The sequence below is a fragment of the Thermobia domestica genome, chromosome 15, assembly GCF_964235325.1.
Source record: "Thermobia domestica chromosome 15, izTheDome1.hap1.1, whole genome shotgun sequence".
Classification (NCBI taxonomy): domain Eukaryota; kingdom Metazoa; phylum Arthropoda; class Insecta; order Zygentoma; family Lepismatidae; genus Thermobia; species Thermobia domestica.
The window spans coordinates 24,443,032-24,455,539 of NC_137468.1; the positions used below are offsets into that span (position 1 = coordinate 24,443,032).

General features: G+C 35.2%; 1 protein-coding gene across 5 annotated transcripts in view; it reads left to right on the forward strand.

The window, feature by feature from the left end:
- Positions 1-12,508, forward strand: part of Ubr3 (Ubr3 ubiquitin ligase) — a 175,633-nt gene that overhangs the window by 127,925 nt on the left and 35,200 nt on the right. For 2 of the 5 annotated variants that reach the window (XM_081741424.1, XM_081741425.1), the window contains exons 17-18: positions 2,339-2,518; positions 5,113-5,486. In XM_081741424.1, coding sequence (XP_081597550.1) covers positions 2,339-2,518; positions 5,113-5,486 — 554 coding nt within the window. The remainder of the gene's footprint in view (positions 1-2,338; positions 2,519-5,112; positions 5,487-12,508) is intronic. The other 3 variants (XM_081741427.1, XM_081741428.1, XM_081741426.1) reach the window with 3 other exon arrangements.

Consider the following 12,508-nt stretch of genomic DNA (forward strand, 5'->3'; position numbering starts at 1 on the left):
GTTTAATTTATATGATCAAAGATAGAATCTGTTTCTCGTAAGCTGAATCCTTACCAGAAAGCCATTATTCTCTATGCCGTACTGTTTTTTTGTACTAGGCTATAAATGTTAAAACCGAAAATCTTTAATTTCAACCAATTCCGGTTTGATTAGATGGTTAAAGCAGGAGATAGAACCTACTCTTGGGAAGATGAATCGATTGCAAAAACTGCATCTCGATCTCTCTTAACATTCTTGCTCTGCAGAAATCAGTATGGAAACCGGAAGTAGTAATACATTACTACCATTTCTGGTTTTGGTAGAGTGTTGCTGGTCGTGATAGCATGTTCTCTCGACATCTCGATTGTAGAAAACCGCCTGTCGCTATATATTAGCATTTTTGTTCTATGGCTATAATGTTGAATCCGGAAATGGTTAACTTGAGCCACCTCAAATATAAAGAGAAGGTTGATAAAGGTGGAACCTATTCTTGACAAACTGAAGAAAAATAGTATTAAAACGGAAGTAATAGTAAAATTCAAGCACTTCGGTTTCCGTAGTGTGTTTCGGATAGTAATGGTACATTGCCTTGAAACATTGAATCGTTTGCGAAAAACCGCTTCTCTCTATCTGTTACCGTTTTCGCTCTATGGCTATAAATGCTGAAACTGAAAATGGCTAATTTGAACCACTTCCGGTTTGAATAGAGAGTTAATGGAGCCTATCTTTAGGAACGCTGAATCGATTGCAGAAAACCACATCTCGATATCTCTTAACCGTTTTGCTCTATGGAAATCAGTATCGAAACCGGAAGTAATATTAAATTTTAACCATTTTCGGTTTTAGTACAGTGTTCGGGATAGTCATGGTACGTTGCCTTGGAACACTGAATCGATTGCGAAAAACATCATTTCTGTATCTCTTACCATTTTTGCTCTGATATCTGTCGACAGACGAACGGACGGACAAAACTGTTCTTCCAACATTTACGCATAGCATAGCTTGGAAGACTAAAATGTGTCGAAAAGAGTGAGTGTATCAGTAAGTCGTCAAAATATTTGTCAGATAATATATCCACATTTAGTTTTAAGTGTGTATTATGTATTAAAATGTCATTACCTTTGAACAAATTAAATAGGTTTTTTTATTCTATAATATAATTTTGAGAAGCGTAAATTTTACCATATAGGAATTATTGAGATAAGTAAATAAATAATTTTTACTCACATCATGTCCATAATAAGCTAAAGAAAGTGAAAACTATTAGTGACCGTTTGGGCATATCTAGATTGAACTGAAAATTTGGAAGACTTCTTTTTCTATCTTTTTTTTCTTCTTTGTTTGTTTTTGTGACAGAAAAAAATTCTTTAAATTTTGTTTAGCAAAACAAAGTTCTTTGGCTGTCTGTTCTACGTTCTAGTTCTAAAACAAAACTCAAGTATTTTAGAAATAAATGAGAAAAGTTCAAATGAATACCTGAGGATCCCAATTAAATGTGATCTTTCAATCCTGTTAATTTCTGTGGTGCAACTTATAAAAAAAAATAAATAATAAAAAATAAATCACACGGGTTACACAGGTGCTTAATAATTTGGTCACGTGTGCATTTCTTTGGATATATTATAAGTAGCTGGTATTTTTCTATCTAGAGCATATAATTTTGGCTCTTTTAAGACAAGTTTGTATCTTCTTAATTCTGATAGACTCCAGAATTGTCTCATGATGCTGGGGAACAGAAAACATTTGTAATCCCACCTCGATTCAGATCTGAGATCATGAACCCAAATATACGCTCGGCGGCATTCTCTTAATGAATGTCACAGTTCGAGTCTTGTATTGTTTCCTGCGAGACAATTTTGATCCACTTGAAAGATGTATTAATATTATTCAAAACTTAAAATTAACTTCCTGCACCACAATTGTGAACCCAACGCAATTATTTCTGGCTTAATTGAAATAATAGTCCAATTACCACTTGATTTGGTTTACGATTCTACCATCGAAAAATCGAACCCATAACCACTGGCTAAAAGCATACGTTTTTTTTTTTTTTCCTCGGGAGACTCATCATTGTCACTTCCTTCGGTAGTTTTGATGTTAGTGAACGTTGTTTATTAACCAGAATAGTATCTTTGAAATATTCCTTTCTGACTTACATTGTTAATGTTTCCTGTTTAAAATTACCTCTTATCGGCTGTAACTGGAAATATGTGAATAAACAGCAATAAAAGGGTTCCTTTCTGACCTTAAAATTAAAACAAAAAAATCATGAACCCAGTTATAAGTTGGGTGGCATAAATAGAAGAAAGTTCGCATGATCTCTGCATGTTAAAATAATAATCCTTTTGTGTCCCATTAGGAGAGATGGAATGGGAACAGTCTGAACTGGAAACGGACGGCTCCGAATCTACTGATCGGAATGGTTCCGTGTTGATGCTTGAAGGTGCGAATAGCGAAGAAAATGGGTCATTAGCTTTAGTATTAGAAACGGCAGGCGCTTTGGTTCCTACTGGAGAAGTGGCAGTTGTTTCTTCCAGCAGTAAGTATACAGTTCTTAAGAAACAACTAACTGGCTAGACATCACTAGATAGTCGAGTGTCTCTGCTAATTTTATGATAACGTATCTGAGGGTAATTCTAGATTTTAGATTTACGGTTACAGTGCTTAAAGGAGCCTGCTAACATATAGTAATAGTAGCAGTTTGAGCATAATGAAGATATTCCATATGCTTCTATGACTCATACTCGTATCAGCTAGAAAGTATTGGAGAAAGGGGAAGGGGAGAAGAAGAAGCAAGTTACTAATTAATAATCAAATTGTTATTCCTTTGTGATTGTCTTACTCCCTTAGTATTATATTTCAAGTACCTGTCTGTGTGTCATTGTGTGTATTTCGCAACTATATTGTGTACTATTGTCCCATTTCGTTGTTACGCTATTGCACTGTTCAAGTTCAATGTACTATTAGACGAATTCTAATAGTACATTGAATTTGAAATATCAGGTAGTCTAAAAGTATTGAGCCTTTTGCGCACGAGATAGCGTTGGTGTCTGAAATCTCGAAGTATATGTGGTCGGGCTCAACGTTATTTATGACACCTGACAGTTTAAGCTAGTGGATATGCAAAACGTGTAAGAATTCTTATAATCAGACACATTATAGTTTGTAACTCTTATAATAAATAATTTTATAATTCTTATAAGAGACTTTATAATTCTTATCATTTGTATCAGCCCAAATTTCTGTGCCTGAGCCGCTCCACGCCATCTGTTAGCGATTGGTGGAACTACGTCCAGCCTAACGACGAACGCGCTGCCTTTAACAGGCGTATCACGAGCTTTCTAGACGTAGTAGCCAGCCGTCTTCCCAGTTTGCCTCACGACGCTGGGTGAACGCCAAAAATTAGAGAAGCACTGGCCGGAAATCGAACCCGGGACCACGCAGATATGAATTCAATGCTATAACCACTAGACTACGGGATCCCCGCTGTTTTCACAGTATATTCCCTTTATTCACGCTCTTTGTATATATTTTATTTATTTATTTAATTTTTATTTCTCTTTTGAGGGTGGATAGTACAAACATTAGCGACTTATTAAAAGTTACAATTCACTGACACAATTTCTTCTAAAAGAGATAAAAGGCGGCAGTGTAATACAATACTTGATACAACACGACACACTGAAGAAAGAAAGGAAAGAAAATAGCTGATTCTGAAGTTTTGTAATAACCAATCAAAAACCGCATTTTGATTCAAATATACGGTAATCTTGGAATTAATTAAAAAATACCCCAAATTTAGAAAGTGCTTTCTGCAACTGACAAATATAATACTACATATTAGTAAGAAACAATAAATATAGTATGTATATAATTTATTAATTCAACCTTTGAAACAAGCACCTAAGATCAATTAAGAATAATCATAAGATTTTTGTGTGTATATCGTAACGAAGTTACATAAGAATTTCTTGAGAGTTTGTTAGAAATTTTATATAATATATGGAACAAGAGAAGGTACGGAATAATATTGTACCATTTCTCGACTTGTGTACTCCATATTGAGAAATTTGAAGGTTTTTAAAAGAAAGTCATTATTTCTAGTCAGAGCACTTCGTTATATTTAAAAAAATTGACATATGAAAATATTATTTTGTATGTGTAAATATGAACATTAATTTAGCAATGTTTTGTCGTGTAACGTTTATTTTCACTTCAGTTATTAATTACCTCTTTATACGCTAACAGAGAATTAAATTAGGAAACCTTTTAAGTATATATCAACATAATATTTACACAGTACTATGTGGATTGTGTAAATATTATGTTTACACTTTTTTCTTGTCAATTCGAAATAAAAAGTGAATTATATCTTTATTCTGTATTCAGAAGCGTGTTTAAGTGCACTTACATACGATTGATTACATGCTTACATTTTATGACCGAAGTTAGTACTCGAGTCACATTTTTCGTAGTATTTTTCCTTTAGTGTCTTAGCTTTGATAGCGATTGTTTGTATAAAAATGTATGTTTTATGTTAATGCGTCTTTGTAGTTTTCCTTCCAAAGTGATTCAGGTATACTTATTCATTTCCAATAGTTAATTTTAACAAAATATTTACACAAGGCAACGTAGTTTAATTATTACAATATATGTCATAAGCTGATTGACAGAAAGCAAGAATACATGGGTTAAAAAAAACGCACATGATGCACATGTAAAAATCGTGTAGGTTTAAATCCTAAAGTAATGCGTAACCCTCTTCGACTATATATATGTACCTTCATTGAATTCGCAAACTAAATCAATAGTCTGGAACTCTTTCAAATAAATAAATAAATAAATAAACAATAAGTTGCTATGGCATGTTTATATTTATTCATTCAAAACTTCCAGAGACAGTTACTTCATCGCTGCAGATTTTACAAGTATTATGAAGTGAAAACGGACGTTGTAGATAAATATAAAAAGAAATAACAAACATTGTAGACTATACATACACATAGTTAAAAAGTGTAAGCTACCTAAATCCTTGGCATTTGCTATATATATATATGTAAGCAATGAACTGACACGTTACTCCTGTAATATGTGTACCGTACATCCTGAGAGTTTATTTCTTTTCTGGCCAAGGTTCCTCTGTGTCCAGCCAACCAGCATTACCTCCAAATCCTCAACATCCGGCTGTGCTCGCTGGCAACGAAGTCGTTCCAGCCGTCTCACCTTCTCCCGGCGCTTCAAGCTCCGAAGTAGTTCCCTTCAATGCCTCTGCTCCCTCTACATACTTATCCGTAGCCACCGTTCCGATGTACCATCAACTGGCCATAACTGTTCCCAATTTGCCAGCAGGCAGTGAAACGGAAGGAGGACACATGGCCATCTCAACGCCAGCGTTACCTGCAGCCAATCCCGTTCCAGCCCTCACAGCAGGCACCGAAGTTGTACCGTCGACGTCTAGAGTGCAGAAGAGTTTGCTCAGAAAGAGAAGACAAGATCTTGTTCCAAGTGTAAGTACATTTACTCATGTAAATCTGTTACTAATTAAAATTATTATAGTTTTAATTTGTGTTGACTTACACAATGAAATCATAAAACGCGTATGTATTCATTCATCTGTAATCAACACTCGAAAATAGACTCCTAAAACGACGTTCAATGTCGCATTGTTCGAACTGTTTATAGTATGTGGAAAGCTTGCACAGAGAAACAATCGCATGCAATGCAAATTATGATATTCGAGTGATAGTCCACGGGTTCTATTGACTCAAATCGACCACCACTGGGGACGACATATTTTGAGTCAGGTACTATGTCAAACTTGTTCTCATGTATCCGAAACAACCTTCTGTTTGTTCATTATTTAACTCCATCCCTTCCAGGATCTTGTACGTTTCAAATCTGGATAACTCAAAGCTCTGAGTGCAATGGGTAAATATTTTTTTCTCAAACTGTTCCGGAGATATGAGAAACATTGAAGAAGTTCGCAACACTGCTGAAAATGGCGTATTTCTGGACAATATTTAAACTATTCTTTTCCTTCTCTTTTATAACATTGCAGGAATAACTTTTACTAGGTGTAATTACAACAAGTCCTCGCAATTACACTATTTAAGCAGTGTTGCAAACTTCAGCAATGTTTATCATATCTCCGGAACGGTTTGAGATAGCGAAGTGCTGTAAACAGCAAAATAATTTACACATCCATTGCAAAACACACAAGTAACTAGATATGATACTTATCTAAGCATTTTTTTCGAAATAAAGCCTTTCGAAAAAAAATCAAATTTCAAGCCCTTGTAACTTTATTGCTATTCATTCAAAACAAATCATACCATGACCATAGTATCCAATGCTAAGGCACTTCCGATGTGCAATATCTTGTCCATCTCCATTGTACTGTATTTGTGATAGAGGCTTCCAACTTTGGATGTTTCTGATATTAGAACATCCTTAGTTTGCAACACTGAATAATAAATGTGATATTTTAATTTTTCGTTTAACATGTTGATTTGAAATACGTAATAATCTGACGTAGTACCATTTAAAAAAATAACTATACTGGGATGGCAACACTGTTCACTAGGTGGTGGTGTTTAATACGTTAAACTGTCCCGCTCCTTATAGTTGCTTCTTGCAAAGTTTCACTTTTCTCCCTCTTCTGGTATCTCCGTTATCACTGATGTTCCAGATAAATTGTACACCGTGTATATATATATATATATATATATATATATATATATAGATAGATAGATAGATGTTGCCAACCGAATTGCAACGTACGTAAAAATCATCATATTGATACAAATCAACTTTATGAATTTCATCATAACTTTAACGCATAGTTTATGATTTAACGCGAAATATAAATTTTATTTTCCATTGTCGGGAGCCGATTTTGGGTCCCGAGTTAGAAACCCTGTAACTCGAAAACGAAGCTGATTTCGACTCATGTTTATAGGAACTTTTCTACTTAATTTGATGTCAGGGTTCATGTCTCAAAATGTTCATAGTACCTTTCAAATTCCCTTGTGTATAGGATCTAAATGCCCATAGGAAATACTTACATTCCAAGTACAAAAATCGAAAAAAAAATCTTTTGAGTTTTACGTCCCACGATTATGCCGGTTAGGCTAAAGGAGACGGTGATTATGAGAAATGAATGAAATGGTGGAATGAAGAAAGTGGGAGGAAACGGGAGAACCCCGAGAAAACCCACGCACACGGTGTTTTACAAAAATCGAAATTTCAATAATTAATTCCGTACGTTAGGGGCTGCAGCCGCATGAACGGTGAACGGGTGTTAAATACTTAGGTACTTCTCCAATAGTTGTAAGAAATTCAGATTTTTAAAAGGTGGGTTTTTTGAGAAAATGATGGCCAAACATGGTGTCTTAATGAAATTTCCAGCTTTTCATCATAGTATAACGTAGGATGTAATAATCAGAAACGTAAGTCCTTTACATTTTCAAGAGATGTTATCGAGTAGATTTCGATGCTAGAAGCAGATGGTTGATATGGCTCGTGAGGACAGAAATAAAAATGTTTGAAATTAGCAAAATTTTTACAAAAGTTGGCAACATTGCGAGTGAATTGCGCGATTCTTATTGGACCAACAGATGAATTTTTCTCTTCCACCGAAACACACTACTTTATATTCTTCCTACTATTGCTTTTATGTTACTATGTTAACTCGTTTCTCCACAATAAAACCTTTAATTTGACATGTTTTTCAGTTTTTCGAGCAATCCGAGAGGAGGGCAGTCATTTTGAAAGGCTGTATATCGGAGATTTGTTTTTTCCAAAAAAAGAAAAAATACGGGTCTAATAATATTGCATGTAGATCCCATATCTTAAAAAAAAAAAAAATGAAATCTGAGACTATGATGGGGACCAATTTTGTTTTGCCTGGACGATTTGAAATGGAGCTCATGTGGTTCGAATTCCACGTTAATGAGTAGGTCCACGTCTCATATAGCCTCGCTGCTGAACGAGACGTTAAACTCAATCAATCAATCAACGATTTGAAATGGAATCGATCATGGAAAGAATAGGGTTTATGGAAAATATTTGAAAGGTATATTTGAACCCCCTCAATCACAGTGAAATGGTAAAACACAACTGGACCAAAGTGTTGTGTTCAAAATTTCATTTCTGTTGTTTTCTTTAAAAAATAATAAAAATAGCAAATTAAAATGCATGAATTGCTGCCTTTCATTTTTAAGAAGTGGAATTTCCGAAAACACTGGGACACGTTTCCACATATTTTTGGAAGGAAAAGTTTATATATATATATATATGCCAGTTTTTATCTCCCTAATCTTGAGGAGCTCTTTTAGCTACTTAATTTTTGGCAGACTATTTCAGTCTCTCTTCTCCCCTTTTTTAGAATACGCATTTCAATCAAAGTGAAATGATAAGAAGTCAGCTCGAGCCCAGTTCAAAAATTCATTTCAAACGGTTCAGCCGTTTCCTCACATTGGACTTTTTATGAATACAAAATCGGAAATTAAATTTCTCTCTTCCTTTCTTTAGAAGTAGAATTTTCCTAAACACTAGGACACGTGTCCTCTTATTTTTAATGAGGTTTTTATATGGCGAGTTTTATCTTCCAAATTTAGAGAGGCCCAGGGATTCTTTATTTTTTTGCACACGGCTTTTCAGCTTTCTTGATTCTTCTGTAGGATACGCATTTTAATCAAAATCATATTACTTAAACACAGTTAGGCAGAGTGTTAACTGTGTTCGAAAATTTCAAGCTGTTAATACTTTTTTTTTGGTAAAAAGGCAACAGATAACGTGCTTTTCACTTTCAATATATAGATTAAGAATCAAACAAAAGTGAGTTACCAAAAATTATCTTCTGTTTAATTAAATATATATATAAGCTTTCCATTAAGTGTGTCCAGTCTCTTTCGAGAACGTTGTCGCTTTCTGTGCGTTAGACAGGAATTCGATTCCTAGTGAGTACTGACATGTTCGGCTTCCACAAAAAGTTGTAGCCATGCAGTTATTGAAGGAACTTAAGTAACGCTTGAATATAACTGTGGAATTAAAGCTAGGAATGTGTCTAATAGTCCAGGAGCATATGTCAATATTTCCTAGTCCGTGGGATTTTGAATGAAGGGATGTTGCGGGTAGGTGGAATATCTTTATAATGAGGTACCTAATCATGTGGTACCAGGTGGCAAACCGAAAACCGTGGCAGGGGACCGGGAGGGGGGAAACAAAATGGCCGCCAGTAACAGTTGTCTCTCTGGCTTTAAAGTGCTATAACTTCTACAACTTTCATATTAAAACCTTGAAAGTTGTGCAAATATGTAAATGACACATCAAACATTCCATTTTAGAACAATTTGGTGCAATAGCGACGCCATATTTTAAATATGGCGCCCTTAAATCCCAAAATTCGGTATTATTTATTTCTTTTCTTTATATTCAAACAGAAATAACTCGTAAACTGTCACAGATAGGCGAAATCACCTTGAAACAAATGTTGTGGGTCCATGTAAGGGCTTTCCAACGAGGTATATGCCATTTCTGTATCTTTAAAACTAACGGAGCTAGACTAGTTTATGTTACAGTATGTGTATGCCTTATAGCTTTTAATATAGGGCTAGTAAAATTAGGCGAAACCTACATTTGTAAGTTCGTGAGTTTTGTGTGAAGGATCTTTACGAGTTGAGGGAATGCCTTCACTAGAAGGTACCTAATCATGTGGTACCAGGTGGCAAGCCGAAAACCGTGGCAGGGGACCGGGAGGGGGAAAACAATATGGCCGCCGGTGAAATTCGTCTCTCTGGTTTTAGAGTGCTATAACTTCTACAAATTATATATTAAAATTTTCGTGATTGTGCAAATATGTAAATAATACATTATAAATTTTATTTTAGAACAATTTGGTGCCATAGCGACTCCATATTTTAAATATGGCGTGCTTCAGTATCAAAATTAGATTATTATTATTTATCCATTTCTGTATATTCAAAGGTAAACAACTTGTAAACCGCCAAAGGTAGCGGGAATCGGCATGAAATAAACTTGTAGGCCAGATCGATGGCTTTAAAATGAGAGATTGATGTCGTATCTTTAAAACTAACACAAAATGACTAGTTAATGTAATGGTAGGTGTCAGAATTTGTGGGTTTTAATAGCGAAAGCACAACACAAACATAAACTGAAAAGAAATGCAACATAATTAACCTTGGCTTTACGTACCTATATCTAATATCTTTAATATGATGCTCTGTGATACAATTAGTTTAGAAATATATCCTTGAATTACACAGTTTTGGATGTAAAAGAGTTACACCTACAGAAAACATATATTCTTGTGAGAATTTTTATGTAACTAATAAATATATACTATTGTTTATAATATAGATTGATTTACTTCATTTAAATCAACCTTGGGGTTTGATTTACTTTATTTATCTATTATTTAAAGAACCCACTTTCTATCTTTGGTCACTATAAAAAGACACTCAGTTCGTTAGTGGGTTTTTACTACTTGGTTTCTCACCTTAGCATTCCTTACACTGTATTTCTAAGGTTTCTCCCCTAAGATGTCACACCTATAATTTCTCACCTGAGCATTCCTTACACAATATTTTAAAGATTTCTACCCTATGATGTAACACTGATGTTTTTACACCTGAGCATTCCTTACATCATATTTTTAAGGTTTCTCCCCTACGATGTCACATTTATGGTTTCTCACCTGAGCATTCCTTACACTATACTTTTAAGGTTTCTCTTTTATGATGTCACACCGATAGTTTTTCACGTGAGCATTCCTTATATACTAATTCTAAGGTTTCTCCCTTACGTTGTAACACGTATGGTTTCTCACTAGTCATCGAGAGTCTCATCAGTATCATCTTCTGAATCTCCCCATCGTAAGTCATGGTTTACACACTGATCTTCATCTGTTCCACAGTTCCGTACATCACATGGTCCGAGATCGACATTTGCATGCCAAAGAACAATTACTTATTATGCAACCGCAGTGAATCAACTGCAATACAGTCTCTGGAGCGCAAGGTAGTGTGCACATCACAGGAACAATATTATTTTCGTCACTGGTTTCTTCTTCCCATCCACAATCTAGTAGGCTTGGCAGATTTAGATGTGATTTTCCGGCACTTTTCCACACTAGTACTTGGAAGTTCACCCTTTTAATGAAAGGTGTAAGAACCGCTCTGGTTGGAGGAAGACCTGAGCCTTGAATGTCCCTTTTCGTGAATAGCCACCATCGTAGTTTCCCAATATCTTTAATTTTAGTGTTCGGCTCATAAACATCGCAAATGAACTTCTCAATTTGCCTTTCATCATCGTCATTGAACTTACTAGACCCGAGGTTTCCAAAAGATGCAAGCATGTCAACTCCAGCGTTGAAAAATGCTTTCCAAAACATCTTCTTTGACTTCCTTGAAAAGGCCCCAGTAATACCACACCCTGAAATAGCATGGAATCCAAGTAAGGCTTCTACTCTAGAAGATCCAAGAGAGGTACGGATAGTATGAGTATCTATCATTCTCTTATTAACTCCAACTCCGGTGACAAACTTCGTATTGGCAGGTAAGTGTCTAGACCACTACACACAAAGAACAACTATATCAGTATCTTGGGACATTATGTGGATGGTCTGTGCCCCTTTTCTTCATGAGTACTTTTTAACTCATTGATGTCCTTCAATTCTGAAGATTTTGCTTCTGTCCTCCAGCTGACAACTAAGCGTTTTCCGAACTTACTCGCATGAAGATTTTTTTTCTGAAAGATAAGCAGTAAATGCATCTGTGGTTTTTGAATGAGATAAAAGATTTTTCATAGTGACATTTTTTATATTGGCAGAGTCAGATATCTTGTATTCGATTGTTGGGCTGTTTCTTGCTCTTTTCTTTCACATTGACATATTTAATGACTTTTTTCCATACGTATCAAAAACAAGGTGAGTTTCATCGTATTTCAACATTATTGACTCTATTCATTTGCAGAATTCTGTAGACAAATCGAGACATGTGTTAACATGTGCTGGCTTTTTCAACGCTTTGAGTTCCGCCATGCCATCAAGAACAGCAACAGAGTAAGAAGTACTTGATTTGTATGTGATTGAAGCTTTAGTGCAAGTAATTACGGATGTTGTTGTATCTATTTCTTCTAGTTCTCTCTTTCGTCATCTTCCACTGCTGACTTTTTCTCTCTCCAACTTTCTGAACTGATATTCCCATCTTCCTGAAGCAGCAAATCTTCTACAGGTTTCCCATTCCCTTCTGTAGCTTTGCCGACATTCTCTAAAATTTTCATAAGAACACTCTTATTTTGGGACAGAATCATGGATCCATCCAGGTGAAATAGTGAAAGTGGAACTGGTGAAAATTCGTACGTACTAAGAGCAGCCTCTAGATCAATGTCTGTCCGGGATCTTGAAGCAATAATCATTCTTGTAAACAAGGAACGATCAGCTTTAAACTGTAAGATAGTATCACACAACCTTGTTTTCACTGTTTTCCGTGCAGACTTACAAAGCTTT